This window comes from Mytilus californianus, unplaced genomic scaffold (assembly GCF_021869535.1).
Source record: "Mytilus californianus isolate M0D057914Y unplaced genomic scaffold, xbMytCali1.0.p SCAF_6, whole genome shotgun sequence".
NCBI classification, from domain to species: domain Eukaryota; kingdom Metazoa; phylum Mollusca; class Bivalvia; order Mytilida; family Mytilidae; genus Mytilus; species Mytilus californianus.
This window is the reverse complement of record NW_026262712.1, coordinates 110,396,098-110,422,303: the sequence shown is the minus strand read 5'-3', so window position 1 is coordinate 110,422,303 and position 26,206 is coordinate 110,396,098. Positions and strand designations below refer to the sequence as shown.

The 26,206-nt window shown below is 32.1% G+C and overlaps 1 protein-coding gene across 1 annotated transcript; it reads left to right on the top strand.

Annotated features, from left to right (window-relative positions):
• The first annotated feature begins 4,690 nt into the window (after positions 1–4,690).
• Positions 4,691–25,297, top strand: LOC127704636 (uncharacterized). Its single transcript, XM_052208768.1, has 9 exons — positions 4,691–5,202; positions 9,971–10,163; positions 11,092–11,289; positions 14,715–14,822; positions 15,763–15,963; positions 18,570–18,711; positions 20,794–20,957; positions 21,516–21,641; positions 22,928–25,297. Exons 1-8 carry the CDS (start codon positions 4,918–4,920, stop codon positions 21,620–21,622), a joined length of 1,398 nt encoding a protein of 465 aa, XP_052064728.1. The 5' UTR covers positions 4,691–4,917; the 3' UTR covers positions 21,623–21,641; positions 22,928–25,297.
• The last annotated feature ends 909 nt before the right edge of the window (positions 25,298–26,206 follow it).

Below are 26,206 nucleotides of genomic sequence, written 5' to 3'. Positions count from 1 at the left end.
AGTGGACATTTTCCAAGTTCCCCATATACCATAAAATTTGGCGTAGATGATCGCACCCCCAAAATGCGCTTACAAAACTGTAGATGTAATTTTTCAGTATTATTTTTATTTTCAAACCCCCATATTTCCGAGGAAAAGGTCAAAATAGGAACCACCAATGCATCAAATAATTTTAACTGTAAATCAATCGGAAGTGAGATATTTTGTATCTTCTTGTAAAGAGAATAAAGTGCTTTTTGAGCTTGGTCTACCAATTTTTTCCGAGCTTGAAAGAAATTTCCGTTGAAATTAAACAGCAGACCAAGATAAACATATGAATCTTTAATTTCAATAATTTCATTACATAGTTTAAAAGTAACATTCTTATTAAACTTTCTCTTCGAAAAAATCACAATCTTTGTTTTTGATACATTTTAATAACAGTGAGTTTCCACTCAAAACAATATTGCTCAAACACATCCAGAGCCTTTTGTAACCCTTCTGCCGACTCCGCAAAAATAATTGTGTCATCGGCGTACAGAAGAATAAATAACTTGATATACAAATCAAGATTCTCTGTAATTTTTTCATTTATAAATTTTAGACCATCCACAGAGTTTTCATCCAGATATTCCTCCAAGTCATTCAGGTATAAGGCAAAGAGAAAGTGTGACATCTTTTCTCCCTGTCTTACACCTACCTCACACGGGAAAAAATCTGTTTTTTAGTTCTCCATTTTTAACACAAGACTTAATATCTGTATACATGGTCAAGATAATTTTAAGCATTTTCCCACCAATGTTATATTTTAATAGTTTTTGCCATAGTCCCACTCTCCACACTGTGTCAAAAGCTTTTCTATATTCTACAAAAGCGCAAAATAATTTCTTTCTCGAACTCAAGTATAGTGAAATTAAAGCATGCATGACAAACATACTATCTTGCAGTTGGACAGAATACCCCTTTCGAAAACCACCCTGGGCATCAGTTATAATCCCGATCTCGTCTGACAGAGCATTAAGTCTTGAATTAAGTATAGAGGTGAACACTTTTCCTAAATTCGATGTAAGACAAATAGCTCGGTAATTATCCAAATTATTTGGATCCCCCTTGTTTTTAAATAACGGCTTACTGATACCAATAAGCCATGAATTTGGAACGATTCCAGATTCAAACACTAAACTGAATAACTTAGTGTAAATAGGCAAAAATTGATTCACCGTGCTTTTTATATATTCGTTGACAATCTCAACTTCCCCTGGGGCTTTACCATTACTTAATTTTTTAACAGCTGACAGTATTTCGTCCTCTGTAATTTCCTGATCTATAATTTCAATAACACCCTGACTTTTTATGCTATTAGCTAATTTCTCATAATCAATATCATCATCTGGAACATCGCTCTTATTTAATGACTTAAAATACTCATATACAACTATATACAGTTTTCAAATATTGGCCAATCAGAGTATGATTCTGTTGTTGACGCACTATTTGATAAACCAATCAGATTAGACTTAGATATTTTAGAGAAATTATCCGAGACACATCAATATAAATTCAAGATCACCTTTATACATGTATCATTGATTTTCAAAAACCATAACAAAAGTGAAATAAAGGAAGATTGAGAAATAAATAAATACATGTATATAAGTTTAGACCTATAAATGTGAATGAGCTTTCTCAAATTTCAGCACAACTTTATTTAAGGGAAGGGTTTCTGAGGGTAAATTTATACCAGAGTCCCATCTGTAATGATCCCAGATTAAGCACAGGAGCCTTGCAAAACAGTTTTATTTCCAGTGTTGTGTTTTCATTGGATAGATGGATGACATTATGTTCAAAAATAACATTCCGGAGCCACTATAATATAAGATGACACGGCTGCTGACTCTTGGGAAATTTTTCAGAAGAATACCAAAAAAAAACTGAAAATGAATTTTACAAGATGTTATGTTCTTGAATATGACACTAAAGAAATTTCAGAAGCAAATACAAAGTTTAGACAAGTGTTTGTCTCTTTAGGACAAGTAATATGCCATATGTTTAAAAAGTTAATGTTGAACCCTGTAGTCGGGATTCCACTTCGTCAAAATCATCTTCCCATTTCGTCACCTAATGTTTTCAATTGCGAAAATGGAAGCCATTGCAGGGATGACACGCTGTCAATTTAGCTCTTGAAAACCAATAAATGTATTGGCATAGCATCATTACTATCCTTACATTATAGTTGTATTTTAAAAGACAAGTACACCTTCTATCTGTTAACATCATTTAATGTACTTTTTGGCCTTTTGTCAACTAAAAACTATTGTCTGATCGGTTGGCAGGGGGATATTCGAAAATTAGAAAAAAAACTCGAAATAAATTGTAATTAAATATTTCGTGGAAGGGTACACTAATTTTTTTCAGAGGTTGAAGACTAGTAACCCGCGATAACACACTCAAAAATTGATTTTTTTTAAGAAATGCACAAATAAGATCCACAGGTAAAGTTTGTCGTCAAGTGCTTTTAGTAAAAATTTGCTATTGAAAAACACCTACTCTGTTTTTATGACTCATTAGAAAGGTATTTCACTTGACCCATATATTTCTTTTTTTTTGTACTTTGAATTATTAATGTTATTATATAAACATATAGCCTAAATATTTAAAAGTGATGGAATCTGAAGCGATATGATGTATCAAATAGTTTTGCTTTATATTTTTTCAAGACAACATAGTCAAGTCAAACACGCCTGCACATGAATAAATGTACCCGACCTTTTCTTTTCGATGAGATTATTGCCCATGTTTAGGATTTTTTTACCAAAAAAACTGTAGCTGGTGGGCAGAGGTGCAAATTAATGCTTTAAAAATATCAATCTTTTATCTTTCTATGGAATTTTTTCGGTTGAATTTATGCTTAATCACAAAAAACGATCAATATGTATTTGCACTTACTATATAAAAGTTTACAAATATCTCGAAGCTCCGTTCGAGGTATAACCACGTATATAAGATACAAAAATTCCGAAATTATGCACTTCATTAAACTTTTAAATCCCATAGAAACAGATGTAAACAATTCAAATATACAAACTTTTCCAATTTTTACCTTCTTTGATAAAGAGTTCCATTTCTTTTGTTTAATTTCAACTGGATATCAGCCTGCCTGCGCTTTCCTAATTTTGAGCTTTTGCTACTTGTCTAAAAATCCAAGATGGCTGTCACTGTGGAACACAGTTTGGTATAGGGCTTTACGGGGGGAAACATAGAAATAAATCAGAAAACATCTTGTAGGGCACAACCAATGCATAAACTCAGTGGAAAAAACACTGTCAAACATATTAACACTAATAAACCAATTACTTTCAACAATGATCTGTGACAACAATTGCACTCTTATATATTTTTAGTTTTATAGCTAACTGTGTAACCCTCTTTAATTAAAGAATTATTATTATTATGTTCCGGACCATATGAGTATTTGGACCATACGCATATGCATGACCATATGCGTTTATACTCATATATATATATCAGCTATTTACCAGTGCGCTTGTTAAGGTGGGATCTTGTTTAGAATCATATCTTTATTATGTGGATACTGTTACAGTCGTCCCCGAGTTATGTTGTGGTCGGCCGACGAACCTATGTGATAAACAGGCCATGAAGCGTGAAACAACAAGCCGTTATTTTGGACACAAATTAAACAGGTTTCTTGCAAAGTTTTGCATTGTTTGAAATGTTTTGGCATTTCTGCTTTATTTCACGTTTGCTCTGTCATATTAAAATGTTATGTTAGATTTTTTATTTTTTTCTCGGGTGGAAAAGATATCTATGTACAATACATAGCTCAGTTTAACGTCATATAGTATGTATAAGTATTTTAGATAATTAAAATTATAGCTATGATTATGTAATTCTCATATTTCTCCTAAATTGACCAGTTTGGAATCGGCACAAGTATGATTGTATCATCCTTTGGTAAATTTGCTGACGGTTTTGGTTATTCCTTTAAGTATAAACATGTTATATAGTCCTGCCACTGTATCTGCTGATTGATAAGTTATGTGCGGATATCAGCTGTCCATGGCCAGTATTGGCAGTGCTTCTGTATTGGCATAATTGAAATTATACTGAACGTGTATTTTCAGTTCATACGTAATGCAACTATACTTAATCTTAAACTTACGTTCACATTTTGTCTCTAGCTTACCTAAAGAAATTTATACCAGAAAAAAACCTTTGAGGCTGGTCATGAAATCATTAGAAATTCGGAAAAATTTGTATAATGAAATATATTTTTATAGTCCCAAAAATTCAATAAATTATTTGTTTCATTGTATGTCTATTTCATTTTATTTCATTTTCAATTTTTTAGACTCTGACCGGCTGAAATATAGATAAAATAAAACAAAAATCCACTGTGACCTGGATGTAATATATTGTACCTTGTTTCTTGTTTAATTAAAAAAAAATCATATAGATTGTGAAAATTTTAATGTCACCGTTTTTTTTTTTTTGCTATTAAATGTTGTCTTTGATTAATTAAATGGTATGGAAATCAATATGTTTTTTTTAAATATGTTTTCAAAGTACAGACGAATATTAAATCATCAAACCATGTACTGTCTTTTGTGTCACAAGTTATAAAATCGATGGTCGCCACTTTCATTACGGATCACATCCATATCATTTCCGATGGTACTTTCCGTTTATAATTTTTACAAAAGGTCAATTTTGAGAACAAAGAAATCAACAAAAATGCACTTGTGGAAGTTCAATGTTGCACATGTCAAATAGTAGAACATTTAGCAGATAAGCAGAATCACTTTTTCATAATAGTAGTTATTTTATTGATGACGTTTACCGGTTATTGGATTTGGAACATTTCTACAGTTGTTTTCCGTATACCAGACATTCTGTAAACGAAAATTTTAAGTCTCTGGAATGGGTTTATTAATTAGATTCGTAAATCGAACTGCTTACCTCAGATATGGTAATTTAAACTATTTTAAAAGAACTCTCGGAAATTTTAGAAGTATTGGAAGTTCAGTTAAAGATGATACTGCCAAAGAATCATCCCCAGCTCCAAAGCCTGATTTACCTGATTACAACACGCCTATTGATGTAGAATCTCACAAGTTGACAAGACCAAAGTCAAGACCACGAACAGTTGCTCCCTCTGTCTCTGGAAAATGGATTGGTCTTGATGCTCTGGCAGAAAGGACAAAAGTGAGTCTGAAGATATGCTTATGTTATGTTGCAAGTTAATCTATAGGTCAACATACAGCATGTACTGTCCAACAATAATAGTGTGCATACAGTAATGTGTTTTGGTAAGGTGACATATATTCCTGTAAACTGCTACCTTGTGAACGTAGTACATGAGAAATCCTGCTTAGCATATCAGTTTAATACAAGGCAGTGTTCATATATATATTCCCACCTTAACCATGTTCCTGTCTCAGTGATATGCGTGAATGGTTTTACACTAGTAATTTTTGGGGCCCTTTATAGCTTATTGTTCGGTGTGAGCCAAGGCTCAGTGTTGAAGACCGTACTGTGACCTATAATGGTTAACTTTTATAAATTTTAACTTGGATGGAGAGTTGTCTCATTGGCACTCATACCACATCTTCTTATATCTATGTAATATTTGCCATTGGATGTTTAATACCAATCCCTCATCATCAACTTGTTTTTTAGCAACAAAAACAATCTCACTTTTTATCTCAATTAGTTGAAAAACAAAAGTTACATATATCATGTACAGTAGTGTACATCAATGTACAAAATGTACATGTAGCTATAGAAAGAAACATACAACAGTGGTGAAATTGAAATGTACTTATACACACTCAAACATAAAAGACAACCAAAGATTAGTGCAGGAAAAATAAAATATGATTCAATACTTTTTTTACTGAAATCATGCTTGGTGTACATGGGTGTAGTACTTTTAAAACCTTTTTGTACCCCGTGCAACGCGTTGTGGGGGACATAGAAATACCGTCCGTCTGTCCATCCGTCCAGTCTTGTTAGCGCTCTCATGTGTACAATTCTTGCCAAATTTTTATGAAACTTATATTATAGGTTTATATCAGCAATGTCTTTGACGAGATCTAAAAACAGTGCCGATCAATGATTTTTAAAAGAGTTAGGCCCCTTGGAAACATTAATTATATGGAAAATTGCATCATTAGCGCTCTCATTTGTTCAATTCTTGCCAGATTTTTGTGAAACTTATATCATAGGTTTATATTAGCAATGTCTTGGACGAGTTCGAAAATCAGTGCCAAACAGTTATTTTTAAAAGAGTAATGTCACTTGGAAACATTGATTATATGGAAAATTGCATCAAGCGCTCTCATGTGTTCAATTCTTGCCAGATTTTTATGAAACTTATATCATAGCTTTATATCAGCAATGTCTTGGAGAAGTTCAAACATCAGAGCCGATAAATTATTTTTAAAAGAGTTATGCCCCTTGGAAACATTAATTATATGGAAAATTGCATTGTTAGTGCTCTCATGTGTACAATTCTTGCCATAATTTTATTCTCATATGTTCAATTCTTGCCAGAATTTTATTCTCATATGTTCAATTCTTGCCAGAATTTTATGAAACTTATATCATAGGTTTATATCATCAATGTCTTTGACACTTTCAAATATAAATTCTGATCGAATATTTTTAACGAGTTGTGCCCCTTGGAAATATTAATTATAATGGAAATCACATTGCATTTGCTTTGAAGCCTTCATTTCTCTAAGATATTAATAAAAAAATGCATTTTTGAGTTATTGCCCTTGTACCTTGGGTAGATAAAATATGTGCAACGCGGGGTACATTAGAAAAAATGTAGAATAACAAAAATACCGAACTCCAAGGAAAATTCAAATCGGAAAGTCCCACATCAAATGGTAAAATCAAAAGCTCAAAGATATCAAACTAATGGAAAACAACTGTCATATTCTTCTGTTCTTGTATTATATGCTGTTGGGCTGTCAACCCTATACAGAGGCGGATTTAGAGGGTTTTTCAAGGGGCCCTGGCCCCCCTTTTGAGGGAAAAATTTGGTTGATTATTTAGGGAATCACTGAAGCATGACTGGAGCGGGCCCCCTCTTACGCAGTCAGTGGTCCCCCCTTATGAAAATTTCTGAATCTGCCACTGCTATAATCTAATATCAACATCTTTACTTTGATAATGATTTTATACAGCAACATCATGAACAGTGCATAAAAACACAATCTTGTACAATGTCTAAAGTGTGCAGAATTTCAATACAAAAAAAAACTATTCTATTCTTGTTTCTGGGTTATATCCTTTTTCAGAGTTATTCACTCATAAATAAGCAAATTAATATTAGTCCCCAAAAATACTAGATGCATGATTCAATTAAACAGAATACATATAATTTTTATTATCAAATATTAAACCAAGAGGATTGAAATATTTTCTTTATGTCCTAAAATGTAATAAAAAAAATTATACAAAGACTTGATAAACAAGCTACACTTTACATCTGATTTTTGGTATTCAGCATTTTTAACATGTGCTGTATACATTTAGATGATTTGTAAACATTCTCTTTTTTGAATTAGCAAACATACTTTTGTTACACATATAGGCATTTTGTTGTAAGGATATATATGACATAATATACATGACTGGTAAAATACAACCCATTTTGTATTTTACAGGAGTTTTAGGTGCACACAAACTTCCCAATTGCCTACATTTGTATCTAGATCATATGTTCGAAAAGTAAAGGAACTTTTCTGCATTAACCTTCATTAGAATGCTCAAAACTAAAAATTTGAAAGCCAGGGATGTATAAATACTTGAGAAGTAAACAGTATACGATCAAAAGTGATCTAAAAAAATAATACACATTTAAAAAAAACCTGCCCATTCCAGTTACTAACAGAATGATAGTTAAAATTGAACAAGGAAATAAAAGATGGTACATGATTTGAGAGCATGGTCAACATATGCTTTCTACTACAGAAGGCTACAAATATTTAAAACAATATGTCATTGACTACTGACTGACATGTTTGCAATGTCTACTATCTTTTAGTTAGCACTTGAAGTCTTCACAATTTACTAGAAAATTATGTACATGAATAAAATGTATAATACATATAAACATTATCCGTCTTTAGAAGTTCTGACAATTTTAGATACTAACTGACCTCTAACAAATACTGATTTTTAAATGTTACGAGGTCATGAAGGATTTAGCAGGGATATAAAGGTGTAACCCATCCCCTTTAATCTGAAAAAAAATCCTTTTATAACATGAAATCGTTAACAATATTTAGCCTCGCTAGGCTCAACGATTTTTTTTTTACCATTTTGGACAATTACACTATCCATTACCTCGAACCCTGGATCAGCCTTATGAAACCTGTTAGGAGTGTTGTTTTGAATTTTTTTTCTGATTTGTTTTGTTTCTTGGGTAACAGCAGTATTCAAGCAATAGCTGTGGCTACTTTAGATTTATGAACTCTGTTTCAATTCCTCATTATACTATCCTAAATTAAAAAAAACAACGGTCATGTTAAATCATTTGAAATCCAAAACCGTTCTTTCACCTTTCATTGAATCAGGAATACTGTTCCCAGGTTGAATTCAACAATTTCCAATAATGTTCTATACGGGTTTTGCCAATCAAATGGGCTGCCTTTTGGAAACATTATATAAGGAAGCTTTTACATTTCTAAAAAAAATCCAAATTTATTTAGTTTTGCATTTTGTAACCACTCGTATAATAAAGGAGGAGCCTGATATTTTGTTTATCTTCATGTACTTTTTGTGTCTCGCATGTGACGAGTATAACAAAATCAGAGAGCTATATTTTAATTAGATTGGCGACGAAATTCGTAGTTTGCGAGACATAGGGATTATTGTCTGATGGCGTAAACTATTTGGATAAAGCTTTATTTATATATCAGAAGTTAGAAGACCTGGATGCTTTTTCCTTTTTAGCAGATACCTTATAGTACGAAGTTTCCGCCTTGTCACATATCCATTGTCCTTGACCTCATTTTCATGGTTCAGCGATTGCTTGAAGAAAATTACACTTATTTTGTCATGTGAATTTCTCACTTAAAATGAGTAATAGGATAACTATATTTGGTATATCGGTGTCCTGTCCTCATTTCATGGATCAGTGAGCATTGTTAATTATAAAGCTACGCGATTAGGTCAGTATCTCAGGTATTTAAGCATTAGGTTAAGTTTTTGTGTTTTGGTCGTTTTTTTTAGTACTTATAAGACATAGGTCAACTTTGTTTCATGTATAGAATGATTGTAAGGTGTACATGTTAGTCTAGTCGGTATCTTCTGACCTTGACCTCATTTTCATGGTTCATTGGTCAATATTAAGTTTTTGTGGTTTTGGTCTGTTTTTCAAATGGTAATAGCAATAGCTCCGCTTTATTTGGTGTATGGAATAATTGTAAGGTGTACATTTTTGTACATGTCTGTCTGGTAGGTAGCATCTGACCTTGTGGTTTGGTCTGTTTTTTCAATTATCATAAGCAATAGGTGAACTATATTTGGTGTATGGAATAATTGTCAGATGTAGATGTTCATGTTTGTCTGACAGGATTTATCTAACCTTGCCCTCATTGGCATGGATCCTTAAACATGTTAAGTTTATGTGATACTTGTAGTAAAACCTTTATCTTTAAGACTTTCAGCATCAAATCAATTGTCAGTAAAGCAGGCGAGACATTTCAGCGTGTGCATTCTTGTTTTAATTTGTACTACAATTTAGATTATTGATGTACATAAAAGTTTTAATAAAATTATTTTAAGTTAGACAAAAGAAATATTTTCCTCAAAACATGTAGTCCAAATAACGTTTAACAAATTAGATACATGTATCATCGCATAATAGATCAAACTTTTGGTAGACGGACAATACATGTTTAACTTTATGTTTATTGGTCCCCATTCAGTTGAAATATATTTACAATTACTATAGGGGTCATTGATTCCGGACACGTTAAAAGAAATGGAAAATGACCCTGACTTCAAACTTACAGCTGAGAAACTGAAAAAAATAGGCCAAAAACAAATGACAAAAGATGAGAGAAAGAAAAGACAAAGAGCTCTTGATGACCTTGGTGTTCCAAACTTTGTTCAGTTCTGGAAACAAAAGGCCGAAGAAAAGACAGGTATGAACATTGAATTCTGAAACTAGTGTTAATGGAAGGTACATTTTGTATATACGTTGTCTGAAATACAGTGACTGCTTACCCATAATATGATTGAACAAGCTACGGTTTGAATGGTTTAAAATAGTTGGTATTCCTTGACCTATTTAGTATGAACATAATATAAAGATTCCAATTACGAAAGGAAACTGCTTATCTTCAAATCATTTATAGACGTTTTCTTGGTGAAAAAAGTTATGACGATCATTCCCGAATAAAATTGATTAATTTGTACAATTATCCGTATTATAATAAAAGTATAGAGTTTCACAAAACAAGCTCGCTTCACATAGGAAAACTTGTGTTTTTAATTGATCTTTTAATTTTAGATTTATTCTGAATTTAACTAATCGTTTAAGAGAGGCAAAAGATATCAAAGGGATATTCAAACTCATAAGTCGAAAACAAAACTGACAATGCCATGGCAAAAAATGATAAACACAACAAGGAAAACTAAAGACTGAGCAACACGAACCACACCAAAAACAGTGGAGGTATCAGATGCTCCGGAAGGGTAAGCATATCCTGCTCCACATGTGACACCCGTCGTGTTGCTCATGTAAGTACAAACCCGGCGATAAGTCTAATTCGGTTGGTCGAATCCGAGGAAAAGAGGACAGGATTGTGGTTACGGCAATCGGATAATACAATTCATCATCTGTGAAACAGATATTCCATAACGGTCAACCAACTCGTGAAATTATTATTGATGAAAATTATGAAAATATTATGATAAAGTGTAATATCTGGTTAAAGGTGTTTTGGAAAGATTATCATATAGAGTCACATGAACGTAGTGTGTTCCTACACATGTGTGTCTTGCTAGCAGGAAATATTATTTGTACTAACAAATTTTAAGTATTTAAACATTGCATATTTTATAATTCAGGAGTTCGACCGTCGACCCTAACAAGAAAGCATTGTGAACAAATGCAAATCAACATAGGCCTATATTGTAACCAGGCTTGCAATCACTGCCATGTTGAATCATCACCAAAACGGAAAGAAATGATGGACCATAAAACTGCTGTCAAATGTATGGAGATCTTGGAAAACAGTCCGTCTGTAACAATACTGGATTTAACAGGTAAAACCTCTTAAACGATGTGGTGATATCTTGGAAAACAGCCTGTCTGTGACAATACTGGATTTAACAGGTAAAACCTCTTAAACGATGTGGTGAGATCTTGGGAAACAGCCCGTCTGTAACAATACTGGATTTAACAGGTAAAACCTCTTAAACGATGTGGTGAGATCTTGGAAAACAGCCCGTCTGTAACAATACTGGATTTTACAGGTAAAACCTCTTAAACGATGTGGCGAGATCTTGGAAAATAGTCCGTCTGTAACAATACTGGATTTAACAGGTAAAACCTCTTAAACGATGTGGTGAGATCTTGGAAAACAGCCCGTCTGTAACAATACTGGATTTAACAGGTAAAACCTCTTAAACGATGTGGTGAGATCTTGGAAAACAGCCTGTCTGTGACAATACTGGATTTAACAGGTAAAACCTCTTAAACGATGTGGTGAGATCTTGGAAAACAGCCCGTCTGTAACAATACTGGATTTAACAGGTAAAACCTCTTAAACGATGTGGCGAGATCTTGGAAAATAGTCCGTCTGTAACAATACTGGATTTAACAGGTAAAACCTCTTAAACGAAGTTGTGAAATAATGATAACTCCCTAATATAATAGAAAAAGCTACGGTTGAATGGTTGAATATTTGGATATACTTAACCCCTAGAGGTTGGACATAGTATAAGATTCAATTTACGACGGTTGACGATACGTTTCAAATAATTTCAAATAAGACATATCAATGCAGGGATCAAACATAGGATATACAGTTTCGATCAGTTCTAATCTCTCTTTAAAACTGTCAGAATAATCTGTCGTAGAAGTGTTCGAAATATTAAATAAAGCTGTCCAAAACTGTTCTAAAGATATAACTGTCTGGATCTGTTCTAGGGAAGGACTGTCTGTAAACTGTTCTAGGGTAGAACTGTCAGAATCTATTCTAGGTTAGAACTGTCCATAACTTATTTCTTTACAGGTACGTTTGGTAGTGTAGTCGACAGGTAAAATTATTTTTGAAGTGCTATAGCATGTATTGCAGTCATCTTTCCTGTTAATGTGAATTATATTTCCCAACTCCTGACGCTTCTTTGACTGTTGGAGATTGTTATTTCTGGAATACAATCTAAATCGAAATTGAAATCATTTCCAAAAAGTTATGAAACTGTTTATAACACCACTGAAGTTTTGATTCTGGACAGAAAATAACTTTACAGATCTGAATACTTATGTTACCAACCCACGCAACTTCAAGCCAGATATCTTTAAATACAATATTTCGATGTGCCTGTTTTGCACTCACCGCTTTCATCTTAAAATAAGAATATAGTTTATTTTTATTTTTGCTTTCAGTATTTTCAGAAGAATAGGTAAAATATATGCTTAATATATATTGTGATATAAAACGCATCTCTTTTTATAACTGTTAAAAACTACATAGATGAACATTGAACATTGAACATTGATAGTGATGTTTATATAGTAGTCGAGGACATGTCTGATTATACAGATACATTGTAATGAAGCTTTTCATTGTAACAGTATACATATTATTCTAATAGTGTGATATTTTTTTTTTACCTTAATCTGATTTGAATACTGTCAATGCTATCCCCATAGTATAAAACGCTTTTATCGTAGAACATTTAATTAATGTTAAACATACTTCCGTTAAACCAGTTAAATACAATTGTAGCTTTAAGTTATTATGAACACAAACATGCTCAAAAGAAATTATCACAAATTGGTGTAAGTATAAGTTGGTATCAGGTGCTGATATCAATGGAAAACCATCGAACATTTTTCGGTTGCTTCCAACGAACTTGAGAAATGTAAAAAATAACAAACATAAAAACCAGACGAGTTTAGTTGGAAAACATGATTATTTGAAGACATTGCACAGTGATATATAGTCATTGTATATAAATACTACATCTACATGTGATCATTTGAAGACATTGCACAGTGATATATAATCATTGTTTATTAATACTACATCTACATGTTGTCATTTGCCTTAAAATTTCCAAGCAAAGAATCCAAAGAAATTGGTATTCTAAAAGGTAACTCAAATCTGGAATTGAAAGAAAGAGTCCATTCAAATCGAAATCCAAAAAAAAGCAACATACTTTTAAGAATCATTGCTTGACTGCAAGACACACTTCCCAGTCCTCTAATGGAGTTGATAAAACTACAATTCTAGCAATTACCATACAAAGTGGTCTGAAATCAGTTTGCAAATGTTCTGTGCTTGATGTGAATTTTTAGCGTCTCTCGGTCTAAACGGTTCTTGTAACACCGCTGTCTTTGTGTGAAATAACATCTATCAGTGTTTGATTTGAACATATTTTTACATAACTGCTTGCAATGTTTTAACTCTACTGATAGAGACCACATGGATATAATTGCACAATGTAAAATGGAATAAAAAAAGTGATATATCAAAGATTTTTATTTTAACCACGTGTACACTTTATCACAAGAATATGTATATGCGTGGGAAATATTCTGCAAAAGAGGGGCGAAAGATACTTAAGGGTCATTCAAACTCATAAGTCGAAAATAAACTGACAACGCCATGGCTAAAAAGGAAAAAAAAACCAAATGACAAACAACAGACAAACAACAGTACACAAAACACAACATAGAAAACTACAGACTGAGCAACACGAACCCCACCATAAACTGGGGGTGCAAAGGTATTCAATTATCCAAATATTTTGGATAAATGTATCATTTAGTTTCTCTTTTAGAATAAAGGGTGGTTAGATTTTTATCGCAGTGCCATTTGGGTGTTTGGGGAGTAAACTCCGACTATTCCAGGATCTGGTCACAGAACTTATATCCATTTATGTCATTTTCTGGTACTTTAGGTCATTTCAAATATATTTGCAAAATAGATACATCGTTTTTTAATTTCCCTTTTCTTGTATACATTGTATATATATTATTTTTCGGCTAATACTTATGCTTATTCAATTTTTATGGATCATCTAATACTTAAAATAGAATAATATACACATGGTTTATGTTATCATCAGTATTCATCACAACTGAAAATAAAATCAATAATGAAAATTACAGAAGTCTGGAAAATGATTTGATCTGTGCCTTGTCCCATACATCTGTGGTCTCGTATGCATATATTCAGATTTGCTCAGTGATTGTCGCTTTACTTACTGTATACAACTTAGTTAAAATTTCAAATATTTTACTAAAGTTTCATTTTCTAGGCTTATTTTATTACAATAATAATTTTTGACAAAGTTTATAGCGTTAAGAAGTAATAAATTGCTACAGATTTCATTTTACCATATATATGCCACCGGACGTAACGCAAAAACAATCAATATATCGTTACACAATAAACAATTAATTTTTTTGCAATCCATACATCGTCATATCATGCCAAATGATAATTTTCATGTAACAGGTGGCGCCCCGGAGCTAAATGCAGAATTCAGATATCTTGCAGCGAGAGGAAAAGAACTCGGTCGAGACGTAATTGTGAGAAGTAATTTAACCTCTTTGTTAGAACCAGGTAAAATAGAGTTATTCCACTTTCACTAGTAGTAATACATCTGACCAAATAGACCTATGTAGGATTTAGAATCCTAATTAGGAGTAATGATTATAATGGTGATATTAATAATATGAAAGAATTTTATTAGGGTAAAGATTGCATATTCTTCAATCAAAACTCATATGTAACTGGCTTAATATCTTTATTTTCGAAGCCTAATCTCTACCTTTTATAGTTCAAAGAACAGTGCAGTTTAGTGAACATTCTTAACATCATATTCGTTACTATGTCAAGCAACAGATTACTAATAATACACTCAAGTTTCAAAATATCGATGTGTATGATTCTTGTCAAGAAAACTGTTTTATTAAAATATAAACACTATACACCATGTCTGTTTTCAATAAATATTGTCTACAATTTGAGACAAAGGATGTTTACCCAGATTCAAAATATTCCTGAATGTGATCCTGTACAATTAGGAAAGCATTATTTTCTCTTTAGTGCCCAAGGGCACTTTGATTATTATGTATTGTAGATTTTTCATAGTTGTGGCAACTGTTTCACTGTTTTATTTAATCTGTTCATTGTCATAATTACTTAAAGACAAATTAAGAGGAGCAGGAAAAGTTTTAAAAAAAACCATTAGATCTGAAAAAGACAAAGTTCTGAATCTGAAAACTTCAGTCAAGGAGTAAAACACACATTCTTTAATCATAACACCAGAAAAACTACAAACTACTTGACTATACTTGTAAAAAATATCATTTTTAAATGAGAGAAAATTTAAGTTAAATTGTCACTTATTTTTATGTTTAGTATTTTAAATGAGATGCGTCTATTTCCAGTGGTAAGCATGTACAAAGTCATATTAGTAATTATTTTACAATATAGAATCACACCAGTAAGTAATTCTAGTTTGCTCTTCTTTATTTCCGAATAATGTTTGTTGTTTTAGGTCAAGAAGATACTGCACAGTTCTTTGCAGACAATAAACTACATGTTGCAGCATCACTGCCTTGTTACAGTGCTAAAAATGTCAACATGCAACGTGGTAAAGGAGTATTTGACAAGAGCATTCATGCTTTACTGGTCCTCAATTCTTTGGGTTATGGTAGAGAGGAGGATTTACAGCTAGATCTGGTTTACAATCCATTGGGTAAGTTCAAATTTTATCATATTTTAAAGGGCCATTAGCTGCCAAATTCATTACCACCAAAGTGAAAAACTAATTGATTTTATTTAAAACATACATAACTATTTACCAGATTTCCAAAATTCAAAAAAAATCTATAAACAATGCATGCAATCATAATAAAGTTTAAACATTTTGTACATATTTGAAGACACATGTGGAGCAGGATCTGCTTACCATTCCGGAGCACCTGAGATCACCCCCAGTTTTTGGTGGGGTTCGTGTTGCTCAGTCTTTAGTTTTCTATGTTGTGATTTGTGTACTAGTATCTGTCTGTTTGTCTTTTTCCTTTTTAGTCATGGCGTTGTTAGTTTATTTTCAACTTGTGAGTTTGAATGTCCCTTTGATATTTCCTGCCTCTCTTTTAAGGGTTTCATGAATACGGATCCGTATTAGGTCAAACTATTAAAATAATAGCGATGTGTTTATGCCCCCACCTGCGATAGTAGTAGGGACATTATGTTTTCTGGTCTGTGTGTCTGTTCGTTCGTCCGTCCATCCGTCTGTCCCGCTTCATGTTAAAGTTTTTGGTCAAGGTATTTGTGATGAAGTTGAAGTCCAATCAACTTGAATCTTAGTACACATGTTCCCTATGATATGATCTTTCTAATTCTAATGCCAAATTAGAGTTTTGACCCCAATTTCACGGTCCGATGAACATAGAAAATGATAATGCGAGTGGGTCATCAGTGTACTATGGACACATTCTTGTTTTTAGCTTATTTTAACAAACTGGCAGCGAATAGCGAATTGTTATTTCAATGTTCTTTTAGTAATATTTGAAACAAAATAAAATCATAATTTCTTTGGTTTCATTTTATCTTAATCGTACCTAATGCTAAGAACTATCATTTTATTGCTAATAATTGCACAGATTGCAATCGTATCCCTATAGCAACAGTATGGTTAGCTGTGTGTTTTCAGCCTTCATCCCTGTCTGTGTTTGTAAACACAACGTAGCGCAGTGACGTTAACAATTTTATAGATCCTATTCACGTCAATGTTAAGCAATTAATTAATAATCATCACTCAGATATTCTATTTAAAATCCCAAAGGGCGAACTAGGGTACTGACAATGGTCTACCATCCGGCAGTTTATCCTTTATTAAATGGTGCGTCAGTTTGGCTGTGCTGGATTTACATTTCATGCAGCCACGTCATGTTAAAATGGGACGTTAAATCCAAAGTCTCGTGTAGAGAAAGTGTGACGCTCTCTGCACGTTAAGGGACTCATGCAACTAATCTTTGAGCACAAGTAGCTCGTTAAAGTAATGAATGCCGTATGATTCGTTATGATCTACCAATAACTATATGTAAATGGAGATAACTCAATTAAAAAATTCGCCTTTGAACTCGCATGAAGCACAATTCATACGACTAAAAGAAAAAAAGATATCACACAAAATTCTTTAATTTCATTTTCAGATATATTGGTGATGTCCTGTCACTCAATAACCAACATTTCAGTGACTGCTGGCATCTCATATTTTCCAGTTAACCCCGAGATTAAAGATACTACCGAAACGAATAATTCTGCTTCATATCTTGATCTTTTCCTTGATATTGACACAATTGGACGACTTCAAACTAGAATACATGAAAAAAGAGATGAATTCAATTTTCCAATTGTCAACTTCTCATTTCTCCCTGTCCCATCGTTTGGCGTTAACATATCTCAGTTTATACGTTACGCTCGTTCATATTCAGATTGTATTGACCTCATTGACAGGGGTATGCTCCTGACACAAAAACTGCTAAAACAGATCTATTAGATAAATGGCTGAAATTGAAAATACATAAGTTGTACGGTCACCATTATGAATTGGTTGGTAAATACGATGCTTCTTTTATGTCTCAACTCACTATCGACATGATTTCTAGATACAAAAATCTGATCTGTTAATTTACTGATTGCATCTTTTTCCCGATTGGGACATTTGGTCTAACTGTGGATTCTCATGCCGGGTAATGCAATGATTCGTGGCAGGACACAGTCTATGTGATTCCCTCGATTTTTGTTGTAATGCAACGTTTAATTTTAAGTTCACAATGCTAAATGAAAGTAATATGTACCCCCTCATTGCCTACATAGACTTCTATTAAATGATAGAAGGGATTAAATTATCATCATGTTTTATCATGATAGGTGCAGCTGTGCAAGATAAGAGGGCGACTATACATAATAATGACAAAAACACTACAATTTTATTTATTAGCATTATTTTACTTTTTTATTTCATTTATAAATCAATTACAAGTATGAAAAAATTGACAAGTTTTGGGGTCTTGACATTTGATGCTATACACTATGACTAATCGTGGCTGACTTCTCAGAACTAAATTGAATCAAATTCTCAACTCTGTAATCAAATACAATGTAGTGGACATATTTTGGAATGTAACCACTTCATTACGCTTTTAATATTCAATTATTAGCAGAAATAGGAATTCAATTCGATTTAAGCCTGCTTATTTAATGAAAGACAAGTCTACAAGAAAATATATTTTATACGAAAAAATGTTAATGAATCTATACAACAAAAATATTCCCAACATATCTATTTTTAAGGTGGCTTTTTACCACCGCCACAGGTCCCGTTAGCAGAGAAATACAAAGAAGAACTGTTGGAACATTTTGGTATAGAATTCAATCAGCTTTACACCATGACAAATATGCCAATAAAACGTTTTGTTGATTTTCTTTACCGAAGGTACGATATTTTAAGAAATATTTATTAGTTTAATGATAATGTTGATAAAAGTTTATATAATGTTTAGCCATATTCATGCATAGTTCTCTAGTTGGAATGTTCAGTGACTTTAAAATCAGCATAAGTTAGCAAAATGATAGTCTACAAAAATGCAAGGAACTTAAGGGCTGAGCTGGTTTGATCTTACTTCATACATTGGCTCAGAATGATACGGTATCATAACTTACAAACGGTTTTTTTTTTGTGAATTTAGATTTGCTTTGTTTTTCTTTTTTTCCTTTAGTTGCACACTTTGAAGTATATTTCACATCTCTTTTCATTCATATTTGCTTCATTTCTTCGTCAGAAAAACAATACTTTCGGTTTTTGTGTCGTTGAGTTGCTGTTTCATTCCCTTGTACATATATCTCTTTTTAATTATATTTGTAGAAACTAGCACTTCATTTCAAAACTGGAGACGCGGGTAGTTTGGTATCCGTCAATCCAAAACACTTTGTGAACGCAACTCCTCTGAGACCGTTTGCTATTATGTGTTGACCATAATGTACCGCCATTTTAATTCGACAATTTTAGAAGGAGTTATATGACTTTGACCATTTTGTTTAAGTTTTGTTACATTGACGCCTAGTGAACGCAACTTCTTTGAGACCGTTTGACACAAAGCACTCCTACTTGGTAGGATTGTTTTCCATCGTGTGAAGATGACCATATTATATCGTCATTTTGATTTGACCATTTTTTGGAGTGTAACATTTGTAATAGACTTTTATCATTTTGTTCACTATTGTACCACGATGTCACCTTATGAACGCAAAACCCTCATATTTAGCAGAATTGTTTTCAACCATATATAGTTGTCCATATTATACCGTCATATTGATTTGACCATTTTTACGGTAGTAATGGGACTTTTTGTTAACTTCTGTATCATAATGTCGAAACTTCTCTGATGAAATTTGACAGAATCTCTCATACTTAACATGATTGGTTTGCCATCACATGTAGTTGACCATATTATACTGAAATTTTTAGTTGACATTTTACGCAGTTGTTTTTTAACTTTGACCATATTTTGACTATCGTACCCCAAAGACACCTTGTGACCCATAATTTAGTATTTTGTTTATTATTCACACAGCGGGGGAACATTTCGCTACGGCTTTTTATAAATGCAAACAAGATGTCCTGAGATCCATGAGCTTTTTAAACTAAGCATGGCTTTCATCATCTTACATATGTTTATTTACACAATGATTCACATTTCAAATTGATAAAGGTTTTTTGGGTCTTAATATATAGCTCAATATAAATTTGTTCACTTTAATTTTGAAAAAGTATTTCCTCTTTCAACTTGAAAAAGAAATAATGACGGTATGTTACAATTGACTGCTAATAAATGCTGTAAGTTGTGTCTGAACATCTTACATACAACAAAACTAAGTATGCTTAATGATGTTAAATGATCATTAATGTCAGTATGGTTTGGGCTTATAGGAGGATTACAGAATCACTTCAAATTGTTTGTTTGTATCCACAATGTTCTTTAAAAAGACGACTTTACTAATTGAATAGTCCTATTTAAATACTAATTTATCCTCATTTTGGTTCATTTTTAAATTATTACTTGTTATTTCCCTTTATATATAAATTTTGATTTCACAAATTTAAACAAATGTTTGAATTTTCACAATATACATATATACATGACGTATATTCTCAAGATTTTAGAACCAAAGCTAAGGCAGAAATAAAAAAGTATGCTCTATCTATGTTAATCTTGCAAGTGAATAATTCATCATCGATGTTTCTTAGCTTATTTTGACAAAATTGAACTAAACTGTCTGCTAAAAGCGAATTATTATTTCACCATTTCATTTTCATTAATGATTGAACCAAAAAAAATTATATTCTATTTTTTTTTTATATCTTGTAGCTAATGCCCCTTTAAACATATTTTATTTTTCATAAAATATACAAACGGATTAGACTTAGTAATGTCTTCTACTCAATATATATGAAGATTATTGCTTTCCACGAATATTTTCAAAAATGAAACAAATTATTTTCTATTGCGTGTAAAAGGAACGAGCTGAAAGACTATATGGAGTTACTTGTACGAAATTATAATCTGGACACAATAGATGGTTTAATGTGTAGAAATCTGATGAATATCAACTGGAATGGTCAGATCTACGATTGCGACTTCAATCAACAACTTGACTTACAGTGTCGAGGAGAATCACAAAGTAAGTTCCCCATTTGGAATATGTCATTGTATATAATTACCATCTTAGTCCTATTCCCATTTCTGATATGTTGCCTCAATGTGAATTCGCATGACGTGTATTGTATGCATATCAGGAGACGCTTACCCTGTTGACGCAGCCGGTCTCGCTCCTTGTGGAGTTGATGCCATTCCCAGTAAACTAAGTGTGTCTCTTTAATCGATTTGAACATCGGTTAACTACTATCGCCTTAATTTGACACTTGAATTATGACAATGATATGTCATAAAATTGAGAATGGAACTATATATGACAATTGACTTTCAGTTTTAAAAAATCATAGGAATGAAGTACAAAAATTAATATAAAATCTTTTAAAACAGGAAGATGACTGTTGGGATAGTCTTTCAAATTAAAGTTTTTTATCAATGCTTAAAATGTGAAAGAATTTTGAACTATTCTCTATTGCTCATAGTACTTTGAGTTAGTTTAAAAATTTACTCAAATTTATCGAGATAGAAAAAAAAATGTAAACGATCGTTACGGAATGTTTTAACAAATGATAATTATCGTTTTTAGAAAGACTGACTGTTTGGGACATCAGTTCATTAGATGAAATGGCAGATGTAAAGATTCGTACAGATAACCACTGTTTTGGATGTACAGCGGGAATGGGGTCCAGTTGACAAGGGGTAACTGTCTAAGGTAATTGTTTGCTTAAATGAGAATATTTTATCCACTTATATAATTAGCATCCACAGAAGTGTCTCACAATTATTACTTTTGACACTTACTGGTTTGCATACGCAATTGCTGTACATATTTTAAAGTGTGCTACCTGTGAGAATTTATTCATAACTTTATGCCTCCAGTATGTGCATAAAATATTAATCAAATCAAATTTGTCAACTTATATTTGTAAACACCATTTAAACAATTTATGTCCGACTTGTATTAAAGCATTTTTAATTCACACATTTTCGTAAATGGTGAATTTTATTGTAAGGCTAGCATTTTCTAATTTAAAATGATGACAAAATAGTATGAAATTTAAAAGGAACATATATATGTCATTGCATAATAAAGTCTTGATAAGAATTAGTTCTAAATTGCAGTTTAAAAAAGCATGTTACATGTGTATGAATAAAAAGGTAGGTGGGAAATACCGGTACATCAATGAAGGAGCAGCACAAAATAAAATGAAACAAGAAAAGATATCTTGAAGACTGTTAGCTATACCATATTTTAGCTCTACATTGTCTAGGCTAGTTGTGAAACAGAGAACAGCAATGGCTTATATCAACACCAAATGCTTTTAAACACACAAACACCTTATAGGTGTAAGAAAATGAAATACACTTTATAAATTTCGTGCATCCATGACACTACAGATGACCTTTTTAACCTGGGACAAACACTTTGGCTTCATTTTTGTAGTTGCATCATATGTCTTAAATCTACGAATTTGAAAATTTGCTCTATTATTAATCTTCTTTAAATTCTTCATAAAATATGTTTCAGTACTGCTCTTATATTGGGAAGCTTTTTCAATAAATCAAGCTACAAAGGTTGAAAGAAATATGCTATAAGAAGGCTGAGGGCTTGAAAAAATCTTTGCAATGTGGTTTTGTATATTAATACTCCTTGCTCTGTTCCTTATTACTTTCGATAAGAGAGTGTCTTTATTTTATTTCAGTTACTTCAACTTCGTACTTATTTTGGCTTTTTAACTTTATTGATTTGAGTCACTGATAAGTCTTTTGTAGACGTACAAAATTATAAGCCTGATTTCTTTGATTGTTTTTATGCTAACCTAAGGTATACATCTAGATGTCTGTGTTGTTGATGAGTTATAGATCTCATCTGTAGAAGTGCATGTAACTATTTTCTCAGTCTTTGTTGCCTTTAACAGCTTGATGATAATTTGAAATATTAGTTATCTTTTCTTAAAATATTTATATTTTATTTTGAAATATTTTTGTCTTTTTCAGACCAGAACCGTTGATGGATCTGTTGACTTAGGCAGTTGATTGATTTTCATTGAGTTTATTCATCTTAATGACACGAAATTGATATTTTAAGCCATTAATGAGGTTTTATTCCAATTTGTTGGTTGGACAGTCACAACAACTGCTATATCATTCAGTATTTGTAACTGTTATAATCAATTAAGTATACCAAATCATCGATTATGAGTAAGAAAATTCAACCAAATAATCACACTGTTGTAAGTGTGATGCCATAAGGACATTATTTGGCCTACTTTTTTAAGTCCGATCAAAACCACAAAACCAACTTTTGGAAGCTTGAGCACATTAAAACATTGAAACAGTCCAACTGCTGCATGACATTTCAAATAAATTTGAACAAATTGCATGATACTATTATTGATCTTTGAATAACTTATTTTTTGTTTAGCAATATCAAGAATAGACTATGGACTAAATGGGACGAAAAGGATGATAAGAAACACATTGACTTCATTTAAAGGTGAAAATTAAAAAATGTATTCCAATTTGTAAATTTATCAGGCCAAGTAAGGTCCTTCAGGCATCCACTCCGTAATAGACTATGTCATAAATAAAAAAACAAGATGCAAAGATATAAAATTGTGAATTTGGCAAACTTAGAAAATAATATCTGATAGATTAATGTCATTAACCTCTGATTTATGATCATAAAGTGTAATGTAATGAATATGTGTATCTATTTATGAAGTTGCCTAGTTTAAACCATATTTGGTAACTAGATAACGGAAGCTTAAAAGATACATGTACTATTCATTATAACAGAAGTGCTTTGTTTTATAAAGTGCTTTATTATGTATGGTGCTTTTTGTGAAAGGTTCTTTATTGTGTATTCTGCTTTATTTATGACCTGTATAATAGTGTCGAATCATATGATCACTATATGTCGTCCTATGTCAACATTGAACTATTTTTATTTTTTACCTCCTAAACTTCCTAACAGAAAACATTCATTTGTACAAGGAGTGATTATTTGACCTCTTATATTTGGGGTAACATCGATAATTTCTGGAGGTTTAGAAATCCAAACAAGTTTTTCAGTTTGGTTCAGACGAGGCACATATTCACTAACATAGAATTTCTCTCCTTCACTACTGAATAGAAATAATCAAAAACTTAAAATTAAACCTTTATAATCTGTTAAAGTGCACCCCTTGTTTCTTTTTTCAAATTTTTTTTTTCAGTATTTCCTTAGATCTAATTTGAGAGTTTTGAAGTGCTTCGAGTTTGGTGATCTTGTCACATTTTCTATTCTATAATTCCTGCTTTACCACAAAACAGAAATAAAACAAACAATCTACAACACGAAATAAAGTTGTGCTTGAAGTTCTCTTGTTCCGTCTAAATCAAATATGATTTCTAATGTATCCAATAGTCAAAGGGAGTTCCAACATGGTTGACTTTGGTACAAACATCTTTGTTCCAAAATAACTACACTACTGAACAAGAATGATCATAAATTCCCCAACGGATTGAATCATTTATTTCCCTTAAAAAAATATGTTATTATGGAAAACGACAACAAGTCTTCCATGGAATACTTTATTGTCTTACTTTTTATTTGCAGCTAGTAATATTTATAATCAAATTACATATATAACTGTTTATTAGTAATTAAATACACATTTGATAGGCTTTCTCATAATCATTGTGTTTTGAAAATAGTGTTAGTTACTTATATTAATTTCTAGTCAAGTCATGGTAATCTTATAAAAAAATTATAGTTCATGTATTGGTATCATAATTTCCATTTCCTAATATTTGTGTGTCTGTACTTTATAAAGACTTTCTTTATTGGATTACAAAGTTATGAGTTATGATATGTCTGCTTTTGCGATAATTATCCACATCTTGTAGATTGATTATATTATTACATTGGTTGCAATGAATTACATTGATTTCCCAGTGAAATAAAAACCGATAATTTCACATGTGAAATAAACGTGGTTATTTCACTCCTCTGACGTCATACAACAATAGGCGTTGTCAAGACGTCGATAACGTCGGATCAAAACAAATTGTGAATGCGTAGAAAAAGATATAGTTCCTTACGTTTTCTACTTTAATTTCATAAAAAAGCCATTTGCCCAATGTAATAAAAAGAATAACTAATCAAAGAATTCAAATATCGAAAAAATATTCAACTCGTGACCGAACAACACTGATAATTAACTCATGCGCTACGCGCATTCGTTAATTAATGTGTTGTTCGGTCACTCGTTGAATATTTTTCTCTATTTGAATTCTTCGATTAGTTATTCTATAAGTAATGTTTTCAATGTGTATATTCACGTCCCTGATAAATTCACAGCAATAAAGCTTAATCTTAATGTTTATAGTGTTTTATTTCATTCATGTAGGGTTACTGAACATTCAATAGTTTTTTTGTACAAAAAGAAAGTCAAAGGAGTACAGATAACACCAAGGCGAAAACAAAAGAGACGAGAAGACAAACAACAGTCAAAAAGAGTTATGGAGACACCTAAATATTGAGCGTTGGTGCTATGGGAGGGTAAATTGGTGATGCCCCACTAGTATACAAAATATAAAAAAAGATTTTGAAGTCCAACCACTATTCTACGTATTTTGTGCTAATACAAAATATACAACTGTAGTTTTTGTAGTCCCTCCCATTTTTACGAAGTTTTTATGAAAATAAAGATATCACCGTGTAATTTATGGGGCGTTTGGAGCGCTTTTATTGGTTTAACTTCATCAGGAATGATCAGAAACATTTTTTTAAAGCCAGGGATGTATAAATACGCGAAGAATTATATGACCAAAAGGGACCTAAAAGAATATATACTAAACCATCTCGGGTCGACTTCGCCTGATGGGGTTGAAACCTTACTTTCTTATATTTCCAATTTATCAATAATGTAGTTTGCTTATCATCGTGATTTTAAAACACACATGGAGAAGGGTTTAATGATTATAGTGTTTGGACACACATGGAGAAGGGGTTAATGATTATAGTGTTTGGACACACATGGAGAAGGGGTTAATGATTATAGTGTTTGGACACACATGGAGAAGGGGTTAATGATTATAGTGTTTGGACACACACGGAGAAGGGGTTAATGATTATAGTGTTTGGACACACACGGAGAAGGGGTTAATGATTACAGTGTTTGGACACACACGGAGAAGGGGTTAATGATTATAGTGTTTGGACACACATGGAGAAGGGGTTAATGATTATAGTGTTTGGACACACACGGAGAAGGGGTTAATGATTATAGT